Source organism: Terrapene carolina, unplaced genomic scaffold (genome assembly GCF_002925995.2).
Source record: "Terrapene carolina triunguis isolate 2854851 unplaced genomic scaffold, T_m_triunguis-2.0 Scaffold111, whole genome shotgun sequence".
NCBI lineage: Eukaryota > Metazoa > Chordata > Testudines > Emydidae > Terrapene > Terrapene triunguis.
In genome coordinates this window covers 17,304,789-17,330,121 of record NW_020664462.1, presented here as the reverse complement: position 1 = coordinate 17,330,121, position 25,333 = coordinate 17,304,789, and the positions used below count along the sequence as shown (strand labels likewise).

Genomic DNA, 25,333 nt, shown 5'->3' with positions numbered 1-25,333 from the left:
TTTTGTGCCTAATATGTACTCTGGGGACCAGACCACCAGTCCAGTTCTGACTATTCTAATGTTCAGTTGTGCAAAGCAGCCATAAAAGTCAGTGGATCTAGCCACATCAGGATTTTCCCTATGTAAGAGAATCTTTTGGTGGCATACTAGCCATTTGTGGCTCCTGCCCTAGGGAAAAGGGGAATGACCAGAGTATCACTGCACTCCAGGGATTCCCAGCTGCTGGGATGGCCCCTTGGGGTCAAGGGCAGCTGAGGATAAGTTAGAGCAGCCTTTAGGCTGCCCTATATCTGTCTGGGACTGGACCATTCCCTGGTCAGCATGAGGATCAGGGGATCATAATGGTGGCTTAAAGCCACCTTTTCACACTCCCTCACTCTCCCATTGTGCACTGTGCACAACTCAATCAGACCTGAGGTTCTGCCTCTGGAGCTTCAAGGCTTCTTTCTTTCCCATCTTTCATTGTTTAATTCTCTTCAGGACACAGTCAATGAGTTATGTTTGATCAAACCTTGAAAAGCCTTCAGGCTTGTCAACATTTAAAAGGCTGCAGTGGCACAGCTGCAATGGTGTAGTGCTTCAGTGAAGATGCTTTCTACATGGATGGAAAGGCTTCTCCTGTCAGTGTAGGTAATCCACCTCCCCGAGAGGTGGTAGCTATGTTGACAGGAGAAGCCCTCCTGTTAACTTAGCACTGTCTACAGTGGAAGTTAGGTCGGTATAACTGCATCACTCGGGTGTGGATTTTCTACACCCATGAGTGACATAGTTATAGCATCCTAAATTGCTACTGTAGACCACGCCTTAGTTTAATTGTACGAATTGAGAGGTTTTGCTCTGAAGACAGGAGTGGGAGCTGTAAACAGAAAACATGATATTCTATTTTCTAAGGGCTATGGTGTGAACCGCTTATTCATATTAGTGAGCACTTACTCACACCACTACTCTTGTAAGTAAGAGTCCAGCAGTCTGGCCTTCATTGTCTGATATAGCTGTAACGCGCCCAGAGTGCTTGGGAATGGACCCATATGCAAATCTCTAGGTTATCTGTTCCTTGAAATGTTTTTATTAAATGAAAATGCACCGAAGTTTGAGGTGATGGGATAGGTGCAGGCACCAGAGAAAGGTGTCCTCTGGGCATAGGTGGGAATGGAGCCCCCAGAGTCAGTGCAAAGGCGCAGAACCTTTGTGTGGATAGTCCTGCCAAGAGCTGTAGTATGTTGCAGGATCGAGCCCACAGTCTGGGGACAACTGCAAAGAGAAACTTGTGAGTGTTCACCCCACAGGAGGAAACAATCTGGCCCAGGTTTATTGAAAGGCTGTGGAGATCAGACAAGCACGGTCTGTGTTACATGAAAGAAGGAAACTGTTGCAAGATTAGAATTGTTTCCTAAGGGTTTGTTGGGTTCAATTTTAACTGTTTGCAAACCAACAGACTGAGTATGTCATTCCCGAAGATGATGCAGTGGGAAATTTCTGGGGAGCAGTGACCCATCCATAAGACCACAGTGGAAACCTAGTTGTCAGAAGCTCTTTAAGTTTAAGCGAAGCAAAGGATGTTTTGTTTTAGCTAGATTTGTTAATTTGGTATCAGTTCATCAGATAATGGAGGGAAAGACTGAGCCATTCTAGTTTGTAGCAAATCCTGGGACTTCCCAATCCTTCCTCCCCCCAGGTCTGGACCCATTTAGAACTAGTCCCTAAGAGCACATAGAAAGCTTGATCTGTAGTCCTTACCCACTTGAGACAATCATTGAAGGCAGAGCCTAATGTCTATACTGCGTATTGCTATTGCTTTTGTCTGACATATTTTCTCTTAGCTTTATTAGCTACATACACCTCTACCTCGATATAACGCTATCCTCGGGAGCCAAAAAATCTTACCGCGTTATAGGTGAAACCGCGTTATATCGAACTTGCTTTGATCCGCCGGAGTGCGCTGCCCCGCCCCCTGGAGCACTGCTTTACCGCGTTATATCAGAATTCGTGTTATATCGGGTCACGTTATATCGAGGTAGAGGTGTACTTGGTTTGTTCTTTCTTGAAACATACAGTAGATTTGAAATACCAGTGATTCCTCCTTTACTCATTCTTGCAATAATCATACCATATCTTTTTTTAGAATTCTGCCTTTCAGTTTAAATAACCTCAGTAATTATCATGTCAATACAATGACGTTTTTGATGCACTTATGCCTTGGTGTGCTTGGACTGGAAGTGAGTATTGTAGTGTACTGCAATGTGACCATTAATAACACAAGATCAGTACAGTCTGAACTGAACTAGAAGAGGATTTTTTCCCCTTGCATACGTGAGCTGTCTGATGAGGGTGCAGTGTAAAATAAAGCAATTCTATTCAAGACTCAGAAAAGGAGGCTTCCAGGGGTGTACTTGTAGCTGTGTATATCCAGCTTTGGGGTCAGTGGTCCCATCTCCAGCTGGGGCTCTCTCAACCTTGATTTAAGTCTAAATGAGTGCAGCAATACAGGCTGAAAACAATTCTCCACACTACACAATGAGCTGGCCACCTGCCCACGTGTTTCTTTCTTTTTAAAAAAGCTACCCCTTCAAGACCTCCATTCCTCCCAGTATGTTATGAAAACTGGCGTTAGACTCATGGCCTCAACATGGTTGAAAGTGTGTGGGGAAGGTCAGTAGAGCGATTTGATCAATGCTCTTTCCTTATCCCTTTAATTTTATTCTAGTGTAAAACAAGGCAGAAGGGATTCTTATGAAATTCCATGGAGTGAAAGTGAGGTGGAAGTCTGCTTTCCTTTCCTCTGAAATAACATAAAGTACTAAGATGATAACTCTGCCACCGGCAGTTGAATGAAAAGCTTGCAATTACAGCACACGGAGACCCTGACTGTGCAGAATAAAACTGTGATAATTACATCTGTCATATTTGTACTTAGTCCTCATTAAATTTCAGGGAAATCATCCAGTAGTAAATAATGTGCAATCTCTGCTTTTAAATCAGAGGTCATGAAAGTAAATGGGAATTCTGTTTTTCCTCATAGGGTGTCTGAGAGGGAAAAAAAACCCCATCAACTACATTAAAAACTCAGCTTGCTTATTATTGAAGACACCAGACTGAGAAATGTCATTAGTATGACAGTTTGTTCAAACACAGCATACAAATTTTATCATGGAGAATAGACACTGAAATTCATAATGGCATTCACAACCAGATTTGCTTCTTTCATTCCATAATGGTTTTTAAAAGAAGGATTTTTAAATTGTTTTAAATTTTAATTCAAGTATAAAGATAGGGACCAATTACCACCCCACCTTTTTTTATTTTAATGTAGAGATGAAAATGATGACTAAATAGTACTGTATTTGCTGGTTAGGCTTACTACTAAGGAAAGAAATTGCAATGATAACACAAGAATATTTACAATCCCTGTAAGTAATGAAAGGATATGTGGGAGTAAACTGTATTAATGTTGCAAAAAAATCAGATCTGAGAACTGCATTTTAAATTGCTTTGTTTTATACGTATATTTTAAGGCACTGGTCAGTGCTTAACCTGCTTTCCTAGCATTATAATGATAAAAACTGTGGAAACGATAGATGTACCAGTCTTGCATACAAGGTGGATATGCTGTTTCCAATCTCACACCAGTACAAATTAGGAGTAATTGTATTCGAGTCAGTGGATTTAAATCCATGTAAAAATGGTATAAATGAGCTCACATCAGACCCAGCATATCAGTCTGTGTATAGTAATGATCCTAGGAGTCTATGAATATGTCAGTGTAATAAATTTATAAATTACATAAGATTTCATAATGATTAATGATGCAGGTATATACTTATGCCTTTAGTTTGCTCTTTTATGAACAATAGTTAACAGGTACCTACAAATAACTTAAATCCAAATACAATACAGTTGGCTGATTACAACTGGAATATACTGATTTTGCTGTATTTCATTAGCAATATCAGTGAAATCCTGCAATAGCCTCATTTGTATCTAAAATACCCAATGAAACGATGAGTTTTACTGTGAGTATAAATTAATGAGATTTGTGCAAAGTCTTAGCATGGACAAGTTGGATAGTGTTGTATTCAGAAAAACAAAAAGCAGAATTAAAGCAGTAGTTTTAATTTTGTACCAATGTAACGATGGAAATATAATTATGTAGTATCATAACCTGAAATTATTGCTGTTAAAGTTGGGCACTACTAATCATGACATTATGTTCATTGTGCTGTTCTCCTGTTTAAGATATCGTATATCAACTTTCATTTTAAAATACCCTAGAAAGCCACAAGATATGTTATTAACCCATCTTAGGTTTATGAGTTATTTGATTTGATCTTCTAGAAAACTCCTTTTCTGACAATAAGTCTGAATAGGATAGATAGTTCCTTTGAGGTTCTTTTTGCGTAGTTTTTCTTTCTTGTGAACTTTTAGCAGTGATAGTAATCAAAATTAATGCAGTTAATTGCGCTTTGGTTTGTAGTGGTCCTTGATCCTTTTGTTTTCCCTTCCCCAAATGAAATCATGGAAAAATAGACTGGTACATTATCACACAACCTTTTCTGCCATTCCTGTGCAGCAGTGGAAAATGAAAATTCCATTATAGTAGAACATTTGTAATAATTGCACCACTTTCTTTCTAAAAATGGCTGAGCCATTTACTGCTGATGTAAAGCATGTGAAACTAAAAATTAAAAAAAAAATTAAATTAATTTAACTTTGAGCTTTGGGGCACGGGGGTAGGTGCAGAGCGAAATCTTGTTCTCATTGAACAATTACATATGTAACATGTTTTCTAAAGATTGTTCCAGGACAAAACTTTAGCAAACCAGACCTGTTGATTTTTGTTTTAATAAGCTGATAGTTTGGGGTCTGATGTTTTCTGCTCTGGATTACTTGTTTTTCATCTAATTTTGGGGAAGAAAGTGGGTAATGGATCCTGGAGGGAGGATAGTGACTAGGTGAGGATACAAAATGCTGTGCTTTGCTCAGTGATCAGTTGGTTTAAAAACCATTACTGATTTTATTTATTTATTCCGATTATTATTAACTACAATAAAAGAGGGCCCATCTGGTGCCCATGACAGTCTTTTAAAAGTACATTAATAAACAAATAGACCCATCAATTATCCAGATCACATCATATCAAATTTGATCAAAGTGGTGACTTTTCAAAGTCTTCCTAAAATATGTAGTCTTTGAAGCTGTAAATATAAAAAAGTTAACAAAAACAGGCATTATGTTTAATTAGTTTAGTCTTTGCTCTATTTTTGTTCAATTAAAGATAATTTAATAGCATGATGGGGCTTTCTGCCATCTTCTATTTGCTCTGAGTGTACAAAGTGTTCCTGCTTATAATTATTTTCTGTACAACAGAATGTGCTCAGAATGTTAACGCTTGTAATTGTCTTCTGAGTTATTGTTAAATTGATGATACATTTCACCACTTTGTGCTCATTATGATGTTTGCCACGTTCCAAACAGCACCTTTGTGACAGTAGCTGATTAATGCTGAAATGCCAAGAGTGGCCTATTCCTGATTTATCAGATAGCTGAGTGTTTAGAAGTATTTCTTCCATGACAGTGCTACTTACATCATCACTGACTTCTTGTGCCTTTGTTTTCTGGTGTATACACATGCACGCACATAGGTGATCAGTTTAAAAAAAATCCAAACAAATTATGATCTTTAATACTTATTTGCTTTGGCTGAGATTTTCAGAGAGAAGCCTAAAGTCAGGCTCCTAAATCTGTAATTAGATATCTAAATAAGTGACCTGCTTTCAAAAGTGCTAAGCACACTGCAGTTTCCATTGAGGTTAGTGGGACCTTCTGGGCAGATTGCTTTTGAAAACCAAACTATTTAGGCCCAGTTCAGCAAAGCAATTAAGTCTGAGTTTAAGTCCCATTGAAGTCAATGGGACTTAATCGCATGTTTTGCTAAATAGGGCCCTTATTTAGATGCCTAATTTTAAACTTTATTTTTGAAAAATGTGGTCCTTCTTACCTGATTCCCAAATTTTGCTAATAATCATATTTCTGATTGTGAAAAAAGCTATTTTTTTTCTTGGTCTCAAAATACCTTTAATAATAAATGTCCTGCCTCCAGAATTGCTTTTGACAAAAGGCAGAGTTGCTCTGCCAACTTGTTTGCAGAAAAGGCAAACATTTCAATGAATCAGTCGCTTAAACAAGAGTATAATACAAACAAGGAATTAGAAACACTTTTATTTTTGTCAAGGTTTCTTCTAACAGTGTGTTGTATTTTAAAAGTAGGCTTTTATTAAAATGGACTCAGCAACATAATTTTACTTGCATTGTGTTGTCATGGGTGAATTTTAATATTAGGTGCAGTTTTAATTATGCATCAGAAAATTAGAAGCATAAAAGGTTTTTTCTACTTTTTTGCAACATTCATCACATTGTTGTTCTATTAGAATAACTTACATCTGTTCTTTTATGTTCCTTTCCTCTTTTCTATTGCACATAATTATGAGGTGCCTTCTTTTATGCTGACATCCACCATCACTGAAAATTTTGATAGGCTATGAATAAATTCAGTAGATGCCTGTTAATGGAAATATGACTTGCATTCATTCCTGTTAAGATCTTAACTTCACTTACAGTGCAAAAAACTGTGTTGGGGTGAAGTAAAGTCTTTGAGTCAAATTCTGTTCTCAGTAATTTGGCATTGGCTACAAATTATTCTCACTGACTTCAACGGGAGTTGCATGAGAGCAGAATTGGGCCCTTTCTCTTTACATTCAAAGTTTTGTCTTGGTCTCCTAAGGGTTAGAATGAGTACTTTAAAAAAAAATCCCTCAGCCAATCTTCTCTTTAGCAGGAGAATGGGGCCTGAGATTTGAGATCAAGAAAACTACCCATCAGTTTGAAAACATTCATTGTAACACACTAATCCTATTTACTCTTGATGGCTTTGTTTCTTAGCTTTTTTTCCCCCTGTTCAGTCAGTCTTTGAATTGTTATAATTAAGGTCTTTAAGCAGATCTTCCTCTATTGAGGCTAGAAGCATGCATTTAGACAAATCAACTAGCCAGAAAAAGCCAGAAACCAAATTTGTTCTCCATTTTTGCTTGTTATATGTGCCCTTGAGTGGCACAGTGGAAACGGAGCAGTTATTTAGATGTGCCCAGCATTCCTAACACTCAGTGAAGAAAAATGTTTCAAAATGACTTCTGGGTTGCTATGAAACCAAGATCATGGATCTCAAGTAATTGCTTTTGTCTGCAACTTCTCTTAAATGATGTTACACTACATATTTAGGACACAGAATGCTGATCATCAGTCATGCTGATATTGATCTGGTAACCTCACTCTTTTGTGGAAAGGAAGCTCCTCTGACCTAATGAATAGAAATAAAATGTTTTGCTCACCATCAAAGGACATGGGGGCACAGCAGTCCTCTAAGTGGTCCTTGGTTGTAGACAGAAGCCATCTAGAGGGTTCCCTAACCCATCTAGAGGGTTTTTTTGGTTTTGTTTTGTTTTTTTGCTTTTAATAAATCCAGTCTGTTCTCTCTTTTCTCACTCCAGATGGACCATGATCCCAGGAACCCTGCATATATTGCTACTCAGGGCCCTCTTCCTGCTACTGTTGCTGACTTCTGGCAGGTAAATCTTTCTTAGTTAACTTTCTTTTTGAAAGTTCATGTCTGAAGCTGGATTTATGTCATGAATTGAAAACCTTCCTGCACTTTTAGAAATGTTAGAGGTTTAAAACCAATTATCTTTTAGACAGCGTTTGTCATTCAGTTGGTAGGTGATCCTGAGCTTGTACATGTCTTTTAAAGATATCACATGTAATTAACCAAGTCGTGTAAATGTATGAAATTATGTTTAAAAAGTTCTTGTGTAGACATTACCTGTAGAATCATAGGCCAAAATATTCAAACAGGAGTGCCTAATTTACGCTCTTAACTCCACGTTTAGACATCTATTTAAAACTGGTTTGATTTTCTGAGATTCTGACCTCCCTTAGAACCTGGTCTAGCATAAGGCCCTTACCCTGCAAAGACTTACATGCACTCTTAACTTTAGATACTGTGAGTGAGTAGAACCACTGAAATCTACTCCTTATCTACTCCACTTGAGCACATGCTTAAGTGGGTTCCTGGACAAGGAAGATTTCTTGAATTGGGACCACAGTGCGTAAGGCTAAGTGTGTGTAAGATCAGGGCCTAAGTTTGTAGTTACCCAGGTGCAAAAGTGGGCTTACTTTGCATGCACTCCATTGGGAGTGCACATGCAAAACCCTGACTTGGGCAAACACTTGGGTAGGTAAGTTGCCAATGCACATCACGCATGTGTGTAAGTGACAAAGAGAGAATTAAACATTTATTTGTTCGTATAAGTCTATGCTGGCAAATTTACTAAACATCAAGCTGTTGGTAATTAAACAGCATTACAATTCATTGGGGCTTATTATAAGGAGCAGAAAATGTTTTTATTCACTACTGTACTCTACTGTTTTGCGCTACAAATTTAGAGAATTTTTTAGCTGAAGTTTGAGGGACTATGGATACAATTTTCAAAAGCGCCATAGGAGCTTCTATCCAATTGAATGTCATCAAACCTCTGTCTCACCTCATCTGTCCATCCATGTACAGACATACACATTGAGCTCATCTTTATTACAAAATATTGTATATTCAATTTATCTCTGTTACAAAGTATTTTCACATTTTCCTTTCACATTTATATTTCTATGTTTGTTGACAAATGAAGCAACAGGTCAAAATTTTTCTAAACTCTCTGATTTTGGGTACACTGGAGAGTTGGTTGAGAGAGATAGGACTGAATCTCAGGCAGAGTTTATTTAATAAAAAATAACCCAACAGTCTAGAGTACCAGCAACCTTAGAGTTGTTGAGTTGGGGCATTCTGTTGCCTGTCAGTGATGGGACTGCCCCTTAATTTCCAGTTTTTTTGAATGGTCAGATCCTTAGACTCAGTGATCTGAGCCATAGTCCTTAGTTGGAAGGCCACCCAGGGAGATGTGACTTCTATGTTCTTCCCTGAGTCTGTGCCAGGGAGGTATTCTTCCCTATGTCAGTATGTTTGGTGGATACATAAGAACGCTCAGTGTGTCCCTTATTTTATCCCTTGAGTCAGATAGCCATGTGTGTCAATTCTGTGGGGTGTGATACGGCCAGGGTAGCGGCATGAAGCAAAGGCTTCATTACGTAGTCACTTCCAAGAGGGAAGTACCTCCTTGTTGTAATAAGAAGCTGTCTCTGTTGCTGCCTAGACCAGAAGGCTCCAAGGGGTAATTTTGGCGAAAGAGCTAACTTTTCATGATTCTTTCAGGCAAATATATTAAGGGTCTGATTTTAAAAAAATGTTTGTGTGCATATTTCAAGTACTCGTACATTGCAAGTAGCTCATTAGATAGCTAACTGGCCATTTGCATGTCTAAATACCCAGTTTTGCTCATGCAGTCATGGAAATAACATATGCAGTGGTGCATACCTATGCCCCTTCTTATATTTAAATGAGGCACTTAAAGAACAAACTTTTTATATATGAAATGTCAGCATTAAATTTTGTCTTAGCATAGCTAAGGTTTTTGCAACCCCAAAATGTACAGTATATATAAATCATGACATAACCTCAGAACTTTTTTTCCCCAATGTATTTGGTACAACCAGCTGATCCCTGTATCTATCACCTGCTGGCTTTCCCCTTTTCCTATACAATATTTTCATCTTTAAATTCCAGGCTCTCCTACTGCAGCCAGAAAGCCTTTACTGGAGTATTCTGAGGTGATGCTACTTTCCATGGTGGCTGCATTTGCCATATAATTTTCCTATCTCTCACTGTGCTGATTACCATGCTTGTGCCCAGGCCTCTCTGTTCCTGTGATATTGTAACACCACACTTTTCCCCGCCACCAGATCTAGATAACGCATTCTTTTTTCTGAAGGCAGGTTTTTCAACACATCAGAGTTGGACCACTTACGCTGACTGCTAGAAATTCCCAGCCATTCATTTGAGCTATGATGTTGAACTGAGCCAAATAAGCTTCCCAGGAAGTCTTTCCTCAATGATAGTGGAGTTTTCCATCATTTGAGCTGGGACAGCTTGATCTGCTCCCTCTGGCCCACTATGGGTTACAAATGGGGTTAAAAAAATTGTTGTAAATGTCTAGTCTTACCAAGTTCTCTGACTGGCCCAATTCCACATCTAGGCAGCTGATCTCTCTCTGTGCTCTCTGATCTTTCATTTCCTCCTTAAAGATGATTTTTCAGCCGCTTAAGTCCTGGCTGCCACTCATCTTTGTTAGCAAGTTCCAAGTCAACCAAGCTTTCCTGGTCTCCTCCATGGAAAATTTTCTGATTAATGACATTCAGGTTGCTGGTCACCTCGTTGATCCATCTTGCCATTCCAGACTGGGAGCGTTATATCTTCATCTGTAAATCATCCCCCAAACCTTCCTGGGAAACTTTCAGGTGCTGCTTTAAACCCATTTGTGAAACCAGCTTTTGTTTTAGGTCTTGTTTTAATTCCTTTGGGGCATTTTTGATTTCTACGAGCACCCCGATTATTCCATTTTGGTTCAACAGGAATACCAGCTCACAATTTCCCTCCTTGGAAACCAGATCCTACTTTTTACAGCAGTATTATTCCTTTTTAATCCAAGCAGGTAGCCAATTTGGGGGGCCTTGCAGGTTGTTTTGGTTAGGAGGAGATACTGATGATGGAGTCTGGTATTTCTTTGATGAAATCCAGTTTATTTTCACAGAATGTTCAATGTCCTGGTTCCCTGAACACAATAGGAATTAAACAATATGAGAGAGATTTTATTCACAATTCTAAGCCTTCTTTAGCTAGCACTTTTCCCAAAAGTTCTCTCTCAGCTTTCTTCCTAAATATCGCCCTACCAGGGCTTCTCTGACTGTGACTGGGGTTTCTTTGCTCCTTCTGTGTATTCCTGGTTCTTTTCTTTCCCACACATGGCTCCACCAATCAATTCCCTAGACCCCGAGTTTTCTATATTAGTCTCTAAGGAAACCCCTTAGGGCCTATGGTTCAGCTTCTACTCTAGCCTTGCCATTTGCCTGGGTCTTTTGAAAGTGGCTCCTATTGTTTCATCTATCTGGTCCCGTAAAGGAGGTTGATTATTTCTTACATTTATCCTGAATGAATGTCAGTGGCTACACCCATCGGCTTCACTGAGGTTTCACTCCCTGCCCTACCACTATAAGAACAGTAAAATTCAACTCCTCCTGGAACAGGATTTGAAAACAAGGAGAGAGAACATTTCCAGTATGTAACAAGTTATCCCATCAGGAGTTTCATGTTGTGAATAATTTTGGAGGCATAACATTTTATTATTGTGTGTATATACTGCATATATAATTCCATGACATCTTTGATCATATTATTCCAGTAAGATACTGTTGTTAGGTAGTCGGACGTATAGAATCAATTATCCTTCTGCTGAGAAAAAAAAATCTTAATTGTGCCTGTTTCGTAAATTGTAAATCTGCTAGGATCCCTGATCTCACAGTCGGTATGTATTAGGTTTGCTTTATAAGGTCTTACCCCTTTCTTACTTTTTAAGATATTAAAAAGCCTCTTCTTGATGATCCCCCTCCACCCCCTCCACCCTCTTATTAGAACTTTGAGGACCTCACATTTTGCCTTGTTTTAACCTTTCCATTCATTTGGCCTGTGTGTCTGACATCATCTTTTTGGATTAGGAGAGGAGAATCTCTGTGGAGCATAACCCCACCTCTCCTCACTTTGTCATTTGTCATTTGAGGTGCCAAGGGCCGAACATGCAGAGTCTCAGTTGTCCTGAGAAACGAGACCACAAATTATATGTATATGTATTTAACATGTAGATTGTGGAATCTGTCTATCCTTCCATCCCTCTCTAGCTCCCTTATGTGCCCCCCCGCCAACTATAGTATCAATTTTTAGTGTAGGGTTAGGGAAATACTTTTAACCCTATTTTACAGATGGGCAACTGAGGTACAGAAAATCAAGTGACTTGCCTAAAGTCACTATCTATGTCAGAGCAGGAAACTGAACCTGGATCTCCTGAGTCCCAAGCTGCCACCCTAACCACTGTGCCATGCTTCCTTTGAAGCCTAGAGGCCAGCCAGTTCAGGACCTTATTGTATTGGGTGCTGTACAAACAAAGAGAACAAGAAACTCTGCCCCAGGTGATTTACAATCTAAAAGACAAGACATAACAGGTGGATGAAACAAACAAGCAGGTTAGGGTGGGGGGCAGGAGCATGGCAGAGCTGAACAGTACCATGGGGGGTCACAGCAATGGCTACATTGTTATCTTTTAGGTGTATTTTCCTGTGTCAGGATTCAGCTGCATCTTATCAGAATCAATAAAATAAATAAATATTGGTCTCTTCCAAAACTACACAAATAACTTAAGAATCCGACTCTTGATTTGTAGAACCGCAGAGTGTGTGGCCTCCATTTATAGGCAATTGTACCTCAGTTTGGCAACCCTGGCTTTTCATTGTCTGACTCTGGTTCTGAAATTAATAAAAATTAGAAAGAAACAAATATATTGCCATCTGATGGCTGCCTCTGTAAAAACAAGTTAGTGGTCTCCAAGTGCAGTTCCCAGTCGACATGGGGCTACATCACCAAAGCTACCATAGCAAGTGACACACATACAGGCAGTCTCAGGCCACGTACTGAATGAGTTTCCCAGGCATATTGGAAGGATTGTGTGGGGGTGCATGCTGTCCCCACCTCAGCTGTGGAGAAATATGATTTCCATCCCTAGTGCTCTCGGTGTGGCATGTTTTGTGAGCTCTAAAATTGATTTTAAAACAAACTGGTATCTCTACAGATTTTTCTCTTGTGGACTGTAGAGAAACATGCAGAACACATTGCTTTCAAGTCGGCTTGATTCATGAGTTTATTTTCCTTGCATGGAACTGAACTTATCTTCAAAAAGGGGAGCAGCCAAAAAGAGGCACAGTGATCTGATGTGTAAAATATGCAAATTTAATTTGATAAATGAAAGAAGGCAAGGGAGAGATGGGCACATAACTGTACCCCCTCAAGGTTTAATAACATGTCAAGCTATGTGAAATAAATACATCATTAGTAATTGCACAGCCATTCAATAAAGCAGTGCATGGTTACCATGCTTGTCCTTGAATTATGGCTTAAATTGGATGGGGGAGTAGTAGTTGTACCCTCCCAATCTCTGCCTGCTGACCAAGTGCCATGCTCTCCATACCAAAATGAAATGGCAGTCATACCATATTGTGCAGATCTTCATAATATGATTTTCCCTCATTTGTGTGTGTGTGTGTGTGTGTGTGTGTGTGTTAATCGGCAATGTTAACATTGGTTAACAATCTTGGCATTTAAATTGTCATAATTAGGCTTGATTTAACACCACATTGAAATGACTGGGAACAGTTCTTTCCTCTCTTAGGGTGTGTCTACACTTAAACTGCTACAGTGGCACCGCTACAGCGCTACATCTGCACTGCTGTAGCGCTGCAGTGTAGACACTACCTACACCGACAGGAGAATCCCTCCCATTGGTATAGGTAATCCACCTGCTGAAGAAGTGGTAGTTAAGTTGACGGAAGAATTCTGTTGATCTGGTGCTGTCTACAATGGGGGTTAGGTCGGCTTACTTGTGTCTCTCAGGGTGTGGATTTTTCATGCCTCTGAGAGATGTAGCTATGTTGATGTAAGTTTCCCAGTCCTTTGAGTTATTGTTTCAAGCTACCTGCAAAGATTGTTTATATCTCAACACATATTTTGAAGGCTGTCTTTGCAACCCTACAGACTTTTTCCAACAGCTTTCTGTCTTCGAAGTTCCCATTTGCTGAGCCATATGATTCAGCCATGACTTGGCCCAGTTTGACCCTTGTCTTATGTGAAATATTAAAGCTCATCAGACATTTTCCATCAAAACATTTTTGACAGAAAATTGTTTTTTTGACTTCATTTACATTTTCATGGAAAATATCCATTTGTATGGATATTTTTTGTTTTAATTGAAAAACTGCAAATCCAATCTCAAAACATGCCTTGATTTAAATTTTTGGTTTTTCAGTGAAAACACAAGAAGTTTAAATGTAAACATTTTCATGTAATCAAAACTTTTTGTGGTGGGGGGGGGAATCATTTCGTGATTAACACTATCAGATATGCTATTCTACATTTGAAATGTAGAAGTTAAAAATAAACCATTGTTAAGTGAATTAAACTTCACCAAATCTAGCGAGTAAAATATATCTGATTCTGGAATGGTTTGGATTTTACATTTTTAATTTTAAGGCATTTTCTTCTTTATCGGTGCTGAGTTTTTCTTTGTCTTTAAAATTGTTAGGTTTTATTAAAATCCTGAAAAATACATTTACCATTTTTTTTCCTGTGCTGCTACTTTATTCCCATTTTTCAAATACCCAAACTGTGGCTGCTGCAATGTATTTTAAAATATTGCCTATTACTTGGATGGTCGGCTTGTTGTTGTTGCTTCTAATGAACAGAAGTTGGATTTAACCTATGACCATATGTGTTGTCTACACTGAAATCCATTCATTCTTAAAATGTGTCCATCAGTCCCTACTAAAGAAGTGCGATATTTCTAGTTGAAGCACATATGTGGTCACTTCCCTGGTCATTAAAATAAGGTCTAGGATTAGTGCCACCTTCCACACACAAGGTTTTGGATGGACTAGTCATTTTGAATATGCACTTAAAACAATTACCATTCTCTTGTAAGAATACCTGAAACATGAGAATTTTTAAATGATTAACCAACGTTGTTTTATTAAAAGCTAATGACCAAGGAGATATATTTTAAAATTTTCTATTTTTTTTTTAAAGTTGTCACTTTGGATGATAGTGTTACACTGCAATGATTCTTTCATTTACAGCTTTATTTTTATCTTTATTTGGAAACCAATTCTGCAACCCTTATGCAAGTAATTCACACAGAGTGAAATTCATCTTTATGCAGAGAGCACTCACCAGTTCTGTTCACCACTTATATGAGATTGACATGACACGTAGCCCTGGTGCGGGCTTTCTGCATATGGTGAATTTCACCCACAAATAGCCCCAAAGATATCAAATTAATACACTTTTCATCTAAGGGTTGCAGGACTCGGCCCTTAATTTGTGATGAATGAAAAAGATGGTTTTACTCACCTGTGAGAACAGTCTTGAGATTGAAGCATACAGCAGAACCATGTTAAAAGATTGTTAAATTGAGCTGTGTTAATCCATGTGCATGCAGTTTGTACAATTTTTAGTTAGTGCATAGAAAATGATCCTCTGTCCTCATTCGTCAGCATAGCTTTCATAGCAGAGTCAGTAGTGAGATCTCATATAACGAAGATTTCATTACGTTTACGTAATGCATTCCATTTACAGTTTCTTGGTCTACTGGAAGTATTATACACTGCAGTAGCTAAATGAACAAAGAATATCTTATTTTGCATTATTATTTTATTTGTATTACAGTAGCATTTAGAGGCTATGGCCCTAGTGTTATATGTACAAACATATAACAACAAAGAGACAGTCCCTGCATCAAAGAGCTTACAATTTCTTTGCTCTTTTATTGCATACATAATTTGCAAAATTCAGGAATTTGTAATTGGTCTTCCAGTCATTATATAGCTTCAGCAGCTCTCCTACTAGGCTACTGCCTTTTGAGTGTCACTGACTGTATCTTCTATAAGCAGGAGTGCTACATTGCCAACTTGAAAGAAGCACAAGGGCCTGTGATGGGGTGTTTACCCCATACAGGTTGCAAAAGGGTTAAGATGGCCCTGAGAGGCCAATTAACCAGCCTTGGTGCACCTGGAAGGTAAGCCAGGACTAAGTAGAAGTAAAATGCACCAGGGGGAGGGCAGGGTTTGTCTTCATAGAAAGCTGGATGAGCCCAGTTGTGGGGAGGAGACCCAGAGAAGAGAAGGTAGGAAGTGCCCTTTCACTGGGAAGCAGCCTGAAAAGAAGGCTGAAAGCTGCCTGAAAAGAGGGAGAAAGGGGGGGTGGGGGGGAGGATCAGACAGGCTTCTCCAGGGAAATCTGGAAGTCTTGCTGAGATGGGACTCTGATGACCTGGAGCCTGCCTGGAACCCTGAGTAATAGGAGGAGCATGCCAGCCCCTGGATCAGGGGATTGATTGAACCAGGGAGGAGGAGGAAGATAAGCAACAGCCGTGCTGAAGGTTTCCTTAATATACTTAGGTTACTCCTGCAGCTGGAGTAGGCCAAAAGGACAGTAGGGGAAATTGAGGCACAGCTGCTTCAATGACACATCTAGCCACAAGGGGGGGCATGTTGTGATGACAACTTTGTCACAGGTAGTGGCTTGTCTGGGATCCACTGAGAAAGGAGAAATAATGGAAAAGCTGCAGAATGGAGGACGTAGTCTGCATGTTGGCAGCACAGCAGGATCAGACCCAGGCTGCCTCCAGCAAAAGCAGCAGGCAACCCAGCAGCTGCAGCAGGAGCATTTCCTGCAATGCCTGGGGAAAATTGACCTGAGGGAGTTGCTGAGGTCTCCTTCACCAGGAGGCACTCATGCCAGTTTCAGGGTTGGTGAAGCTGGGGTCAGACAATAACCTGGAGGCATTTTATGTATATTTGAATGGATGACTAGGGCAGCAGATGGGCAGAATCATCCTGGGTGTCCCAAGTAGCACCTATTTCTGTCAGGGGAGGCCCAAGCAGAATATATTCCCTAGTCACATTCCCTAGCTAGAGAAGTCATTTTAGATCAGTTGGAGCTGACACCTGAAGCCTATCAACACCACTGTAGAATGGAACCATTCCCCCACGGAATACAGCCCAGGGTGATGACTCAGTGGCTCTGAGACCTGGCATTGTGCAGGCTATACACAAAGACATACTCTATAGGGGGAATTATGGATCAAATTTTCATAGAACAATTTCTGCAGGTTCTGCTAGTTGGAGCCCAAAGCTGAGTCTGGCCATTTTCTGCCAGCACTGTTGTCAAGGCTGAATCCCCACTTTGAACCTTAGGGTACAAATGTAGGGGCCTGCATAAAAACTTCTAAGCTTATCTACCAGCTTAGCTTTGGTCCGCTGCCACCATCACAAGAATTCCCTCCCTGGGAAGCCTTGAGAAACCTTTCACCAATTCCCTGGTGAACACAGATCCAAACCCCCTTGGATCTTAAAACAAGGAGAAATCAATCTGGTTCTTAAAAAAGAAGGCTTTTTAATTAAAGAAAAAGGTAAAAATCATCTCTGTAAAATCAGTATGGAGAATAACTTTACAGGGTAATCAAACTTAAAGAGCTCAGAGGACCCCCCTCTGTCTTAGGTTCAAAGTACAGCAAACAAAGATACACACTCTGGTAAAAAGGTACATTTACAAGTTGAGAAAACAAAGTAAATCTAAGACGCCTTGCCTGTCTTTTACTTACTAGTTTGATATAGGAGAGACTTGTTTAGAAAGATGGGGAGAACCTGGATTGATGTCTGGTCCCTCTCAGTCCCAAGAGCGAACCACCCCTTAAAACAAAGAGCACACACAAAAGCCTTTTCCCCCCCCAAGATTTGAAAGTATCTTGCCCCCTTATTGGTCCTTCGGGTCAGGTGTCAGCCAGGTTACCCGAGCTTCTTAACCCTTTACAGGTAAAAGGATTTGGAGTCTCTGTACACAGAGAGCTGTTACCCTTCCCTTTATAGTTATGACAACTGTAATGGAAAGAAATGAGGCCTATTTGGAGACAGACAGAATCATAGAATATCAGGGTTGGAAGGGACCTCAGGAGGTCATCTAGCCCAACCCTCTGCTCAAAGCAGGACCAATCCCCAACTAAATCATCCCAGCCAGGGCTTTGTCAAGCCTGACCTTAAAAACATCTAAGGAAGGAGATTCCACCACCTTCCTAGGTAACACATTCCAGTGCTTCACCACCCTCCTAGTGAATTTTTTTTTTTCCTAATATCCAACCTAAACCTCCCCCACTGTAAATTGAGACCATTACTCCTTGTTCTGTCATCTGCTACCACTGAGAACAGCCGAGCTCCATCCTCTTTGGAACCCCCTTTCAGATAGTTGAAAGTAGCTATCAAATCCCCCCTCATTCTTCTCTTCTGCAGACTAAATAATCCCAGTTCCCTCAGCCTCTCCTCATAAGTCATGTTCTCCAGCCCCCTAATCATTTTTGTTGCCCTCCGCTGGACTCTTTCCACATCCTTCTTGTAGTGGGGGCCCAAAACTGGACACAGTACTCCAGATGAGGCCTCACCAAATAGAGGGGAATGATCACGTCCCTCCATCTGCTGGCAATGCTCCTACTTATACAGCCCAAAATGCGGTTAGCCTTCTTGGCAATGTACCAAGAGTACCAAGCAAGCTGAGTGCTGGGCCAGAATAAAAACATCACCCCAAGAAGGCAGGAAGAGGTAAGACCCCAGTCTCCAGAGGCTGAGGAATCCCCACTGGGAAGAAGAGTCCTGGGCAACCCTAAATCTTGGGGCGCAGATAAGCCATCGACCCGCAGCCCAGTTGTTCCCCCCCAGGGGAAGCATCGTGGAAGGTAGCCAGGGAAGCCTCATTTTGTGTTTCAGCTGTGGGCGATTGTGGTTTGAGAGGCTCCTTAAGTCAGGGTTGAACACCACCCTTCATGGGATCCATCAAACTGAGGCAACAGGTACTGAAGGGCCTGGGGGACTCAGGCTGCAGGCAAACTCTTACCAGGGGAAATAGACTTCCGTCTGGTATTATAGACCGACACCTCCCATTCCACGTATCTTGTGTACACGGAGGCACCCGAGTCTACCCACCAGATGTGGTGGAGTTAGAGGTACAAGGCCAGCATGGCTGAGTGAGAGTCAGAGGGTGAGGAGTTTTCTATGGCCTGTGATCCAGGGCAGAGACTGGCAAGGTTTCCTGGCCTTGATGTGGTAGGGGATGGTACCTGAGCCAGTAAGGGAGAAACCTACTCAGGTACTGCAGCTACAGTAAGGGATGCTTAGCCCTTATGGGCACATATAAGAGGATTGGAGGGACTTGTTAGATCACTTGGAAACTCTGAGACATCTGCACAGCCTGGAGGAACAACTGGAGGAAGCAAAGCAGGACTTGGCAGAAGTATATGCTTCCTGGCAGAAAATTCTAATGCAGGCAGCAAAGTTAGAGCAGAACCTGATCTAGACAAAGGTGGAATTGGAGAATGAAAAGCAACACTAGCGTTTGGGCAGGAACTGTCTGCACTTCAGGAGGCAAGAAATTCTGGGAAACAAGGGCCCGAAGTATTGTGCTCTGGGGTTGTAGTTTCTGAACACCCCCCCGCCCCTCAGATTATGAATGAGGTCATCCATAAAATTCTGTGGTCTGGATTTTGTCCATCCCTCTTCTACTTTTATCCATGAAGAAATACAAGTAAATGCCTGATGGCCCAACACAGTGTTTTAAAAAATGGAGAAAATATGGTAATCTTAAAGTCCCAGTCAATGAGTCTTAGTGAATATCTCTTATGTATGGTAAGCACTGGAGATACAGTCACAATTGCTGGTGGTGGTGGTGGTGACGGTACTAGATTGCATTGCCTGTTTGATTTAGTGTGTTTGACTTCTATGTTTTCACACAATGACCTTAAAGAAATATTATACCCCAGAGTAACTTTGAAATTGTTTGTTTAAATTAACTTTCATTTGGATTTATGCTTAATGAAATCTTCAGAGATTCAGACGGCTCCTCTGTAATGAAATGCTGCATCTTTGAACCAATGAACAGTGTAGCCAAACTGTAAGGATTCCTCTCTAAATGAGTGGGCTTCTATAATGTTACACTTGGGTGGCACAAGCAGAGTGCGAGATGATTAGTTTATGGTCTAGATCATTGTATTTTTATTACACTCATAAAAACTGTGTTTCTCCTCATTTTCGTAATGGCTTCAATGAGCTTCTATACCTTCTAAAGGCACATTACATCGTTATGTGATGAAAGTACTGATTTAGTGAGGATAGTTTTAAAGCCTGTATACCATAAAGTAAGAATTCTTATCTTAGTTGATTTTGAACTAAAGAAGTCTGAAGGTATGTGGGCCTGGGTGAAAATGGTGGTATCTTCCCTAATATACCTAAGGTGTCCAGATAAAACCAATAAAAATCCACCAAAGAAAGAGAATAATTTTAATAAATTCTGTACCAATTTAACCCAAGTTTACCATTTTTGCAGTGTTGAGAATTGGTGGCAGAAGGGCCTGGTGGATTCTAAAGATCTTGTTAGGAACCTCAGTTCATTCAGAGAAGACCAGTCTTTTGTGGGGGAGAAGAGGGAAAAATGTATTTACGCCAAGAAAAAAATTAGCCATAATTTGCCTATCTGCGCCCCTCCCCCCACCCCGTCAAAATCACAAAAAAGCCCCAAACTTTAGAAACCCAAAATATTTTTCACTAAGTTTTGGTATAAAAAGATGCTTTAAGGATGTTAACTATTGTATTGCATAAGGAAACAAATTTATGTTTAAGGAAAATATTTTTGTACACGTGCAAGATAGATTTAAAAGAGGAGACTTAATACTATTAAATGGAAAATCTTTTTATTTGACTGTATAATATGCATTTAAAAAAATTTATTGAATGTATCATTTTTGTGCAGTTTAGATAAAGGCCCTTTGTATTTACAAAATTTACATCTCAATACAGTTGCTTATAAATATTTCTGTGAAATAAACTTAACCCTTCACAAAAAGAGCAGTTTTCTTTTCACTCAGTAATTTAATATGCTAATAAAAAGACAATGAAAGTTGTATGCAAATATAACATCAATGTACACCATAATAATAATGTTTTTTCATGATTATGCTGCTCAATATTAATTCATAGCAGTGTTTTTGTTCACTCATGAGCTGTGTTTTGAACGCAGATATGCCAGACGATCTTTGCTTGTTTTCTTGTTTGTGTGAAAACATCCACAAACCCTTTAGTTGAAGAGCCTTGGATTCCTATTTTCCACTCTGTGGCTATTTTAAATTATTAAACAGTTATGCTGTTAGCTGGTTCGTTGTTCTCTTGTACTCCTGCTGTCTTGTTTGGGGAGTGGATAGCCTGGAGGATGGGTTGCACTGTTTCATTTTATATCCTACATAAAATTTAAATTAAAAATGTACATGTCTGCACATATATTTTAACACAATGTTTTTGAAAGGAACATTTATCCACCTGAAATAGTTCTCAAGGAAAGTTTTTTGTTGCCCCTAAGATTGGTTGGATGCAACTTTTATGACTATTTCATTAAGGTACTTGTTCAGCAGCTTTTTATACATAACAAAGAGCAAAAAGAAACAAACCTGAGCGTACAAACAGAATTCAGTTTGTGTTACCTTAGCAAGTCAATATATTGTTAATTACATGTGTCCATGCTGTTTTAGTGTAAAACATCAGACATGAAATAGTTGTGGGGTTTTTTTAAGCATTTCCTTTATGGATCTGAAAGTGTGAAAGAAAAACAGCTGAAAACAGTCCTAGGGATGGGAAGCTTTGTGGGGTTTTCTTTTTTTGTTTGTTTTTTGTTTTTGTTTTTTGTTAAGGGCATAGATTGAATTCATTGGAAATTCTTTAATATTTCAGAGAAGCATGCAAAATATGGTGCCGGTTTATTCAGGGATTTGAAAGCAGCTGCAGAGTAAAAGTGTCTAATGAAAATGAAATAAATTTCCTGTGAATGGAATAAATTTTGATTGTGTGTCTGAGTGCAGTAATTATACATGTCACGCAATAATTAGGCAGTCACAGTGTGGCCATGGTGTCTGTCTTTGTCTGCAGATGGTCTGGGAGAACGGCTGTGTGGTTATTGTCATGCTGACACCCCTTACTGAAAATGGAGTCAAACAGTGCTACCACTATTGGCCAGATGAAGGGTCAAACCTCTACCACATCTACGAGGTACTTAAACAAAATATCTGGTTGTAAACTTGACAGTAAGTGTGTGGATTGATTTCATACAGAGCAAAATATTGTTTAATCGGCTCTGACCTGTAAACTGAGTTGAGGTTTCCCATATTATGCTAGTGTAGTGGTAGTTCTGAGTTGTTTTATGTTCACAGAAAAAACTATGCATATCTTGATAACAATGTAATTTTACATAGAAGAAAATGTAGTAAACGATAGGTTAAATATATTGGTAGGATAAAGGATGGAGAATCTCTTACTCATTGATTTGTGATTAGTATATGAAAGTATGTAATAACTGAATATTTATATTTTTAAGGAAAATAGTATGTTTATAAATAATGAATTGTGCCTTAGGAGAGCTATATATGGATTATAGAGAAAGCCTGTGTGTGTGTGTGTATAATTATATATATAAATTCTTCAGTAATTAAAGCTACTTACTTTTTAGCTTCAGCCTCAGTTTTATGTGAAAAAAATATTTACATTCTTTCTGCTTGATATATCTGGCCCAGTATATCAATCATATTACATTGTTGCTATATACAATGACTTTTGGGTGTCCATTATTTTTCCTAGTCTTCTGGTTTAGTGAATGAAGACAATAATACTATAATGGACACAGTGTAAAGAATAAATGATAAATGATTCTGAGGAATAATAGTTAGTTGAACCCCTGAGTTATGCATTTTTTTTCTAAAATATTATCAGTTGTAAAAATGATCCCGTTCTTCATATTATGTGTAGGCTTCTGCAGAACAGAATAAATTGGCTGAAAGTTCTCAAGTGAAAAAGACTCATTTATTTATTTTTTATAAAGAAAACTACTCAAATCATCCTTGACAATCTTCTGGAAGGCAAGGCATTGTGGGTGTATCCAAGTGAAGAATGAAAGGGTAGATTTAAGGCATATTATCAAGCAGCGTCTTTCCCATATATATATGACCCATCATAATCAGTCTAAAATCTCAACTTGGAGATTTTTTGACTTCTAAGAAAACTATCTAGAAATGTTAAAGGTAATTTAATGAAACAAAAAATTACTCCCCAACCCTGTAGCAAGAACAGCTACAATAGCTACTAAATAACAAACTATTCCCATGGTGTTGCCAATTCATAAATAAATCTTATGCTTGTTCTTGTCATTCAAAAGGATTCCATAGTCTTTGAAAGACCAACTTTCAACTTGAATTCTTGATTGCTGGTTTTTTCCTTTCTACGTAATGTAGGTAAATCTGGTTTCTGAGCACATCTGGTGTGAGGATTTCCTAGTGAGGAGCTTCTACTTGAAAAACCTACAGACCAATGAGACCCGAACCGTGACACAATTCCATTTCCTTAGCTGGCATGATCAGAAAGTTCCTGCTTCCACAAGGTCACTTCTGGATTTTCGCAGGTACAACACAAAGCATAACAGTCTATTTAATACAAATTTGGGGAACTATTTGTATAGGAAACACTTTCTGTTATCTTCTATATCCGTACTGGAGAGAGGTCCCTCAATTAATAACTCTATACCAAGTTTTTGAAGCCAGAACAATATGTTTATATACAAATGTAGGCTCCTGTTCTGCAATATGTATGCAGAAACAGTGATTTATTTTTTTTTGGTAACAGGGTAGAGGGAGAGGGAGGCTGAGGTAATTTTCCATATTCTCCCACAAATTAACTGTTCCTTGGCTCTGAAGACTCACTCACTTATCCAGGGAATGAATGCATTTGTTTCTTCTATATATTTTTCCTGTGGCTTTGCATTTCTCTGTTTCACAACTATTTACCTGGGTTTGCATCTTCAAGACCTTTTGTGTGGCTACCCTCTGACCCTCGCTGCAGGAATCTCACAAATAAATCACTGTGCAGTGTGTACATGCTAAACTACCATTGAGTTATAGGCCAGTGAAGACAAGCTAGTGGGAGTTGCATGCCTTTAAGGACCACCGGGTCAGGCCCTTTGAGTTTATTTGGTTGAAAGAGGGTAAAAGTCTGGGGAGGGAGAGGCAAATTCTGACAAATGATCTCTCAAGAATTTTAAAGGAAGTTGATATTGCCTTAAAATAAAGGTGCCATACTAATATACAGAGACAAAATTTTAAACTTTTAAACTTTTTCATCTTTCTAATTAAATAGTGGATCCTTTGAATATTTACTGTTAATCTAAATTTCAAAATTAAAACCAGGAATGACAAAGATTGGAGTGAAATAATCTCATTCTGCTTGCAAACCATGCTTAATGTGTACAGTGTAGATGTTAATTTGTGCTAGATACTCCACAGTGATAAATTTGTGGCCAGTGAAAAGAGACTCTGAAAAGTTTGAGCAATCAGTTCAAAATCCTGCAAGTTACCAAATACAAGCGTATAGTTTTCTCTTTACTGTAATGTTAATCTACAGACTGCTAAGGTAATTTAAAGGTCTCAGTTAAATGCTCAAAAGCAAGGAATTTTAAGGCCAATTTCTGCCCTCCAATAAATGAAGACAGTGGAAGCTATGCATGTGCATCTGAGGGAAGAAACTGGCCCTAAATCCAGCTGAAGTTGGTGGGAGTTTGCATAATTGTCTGCTGGCAAAATGTTACCCTTGGAATTAAGGACAAAACTCCATCCTTGAGCCATCACTGTGCTCCTATACGTTATATACAGTGGGTTACCTTAAGTATCTTGGGTTTGATACTCAGATACAGCTCCTGCTGAAATCAATGTGCATTTTGGCAGGGCAATGCTCTATACATGCTACAGTGTCTTCGTGCAAAACTATAGGAGGAGGGAGTAACAGGGAGCACTAGCATAAGAATGGAGTTGGAGCCGTAATTGAATTTTCCAAGGATTTTGCCCTGGCTTCTAATCCAGACTCTTAATATTACTGTAATGTGGTTTTTATGGCTTGATTTCCTTCTTTTTAATGGAACTGTGCAATAGAATAGTGCCTATAGTGAACTATCCTGTAGTGAAAGTCCTGAATTGGTTCCATGCTTTGCAATATGCAAACTGCAATTCTGAATTTCCACTTTAATAAACAATTTAATAAAATCAATTCTATCATGGTGTAAAAGTCCACAGAACTGTTCAAACACAGGGCCTGCTTCTGCCCCTTTGCAGTCAGTGGAAAGTTTGCTATGGATTGCCATGAAAACATTAATGGATCCATACGGCCTGGTTGTCTAATGTTCTGAGCACCTTCATTTCTCATTTACTTCAGTAGGAATAGAAGTTACTCAGTTCACTGCAGGATCAGGCCTGTAGTGAGACATGATCCCTGACTCAAAAAGTGTGTAGTCTTATAATGAAGTTGTGTGGGAAATGAATAACAACACTATGAAAGGGTCCCACTGTATTTTAAAAGAAAAGAAAAGAAAACTGGAAGAGGAAGGTAGTTCATTTGGCATGCTTCCTACTTGAGGTAGATGTCAGAATGAACCTGTTAAGATTTAACTGAGTTTTCA

General features: G+C 39.2%; 1 protein-coding gene across 1 annotated transcript in view; it reads left to right on the top strand.

The window, feature by feature from the left end:
- Positions 1-25,333, top strand: part of PTPRN2 (protein tyrosine phosphatase receptor type N2) — a 688,626-nt gene that overhangs the window by 634,230 nt on the left and 29,063 nt on the right. Inside the window, exons 16-18 of the mRNA XM_029911620.1 lie at positions 7,542-7,619; positions 21,769-21,888; positions 23,124-23,290. Coding sequence (XP_029767480.1) covers positions 7,542-7,619; positions 21,769-21,888; positions 23,124-23,290 — 365 coding nt within the window. The remainder of the gene's footprint in view (positions 1-7,541; positions 7,620-21,768; positions 21,889-23,123; positions 23,291-25,333) is intronic.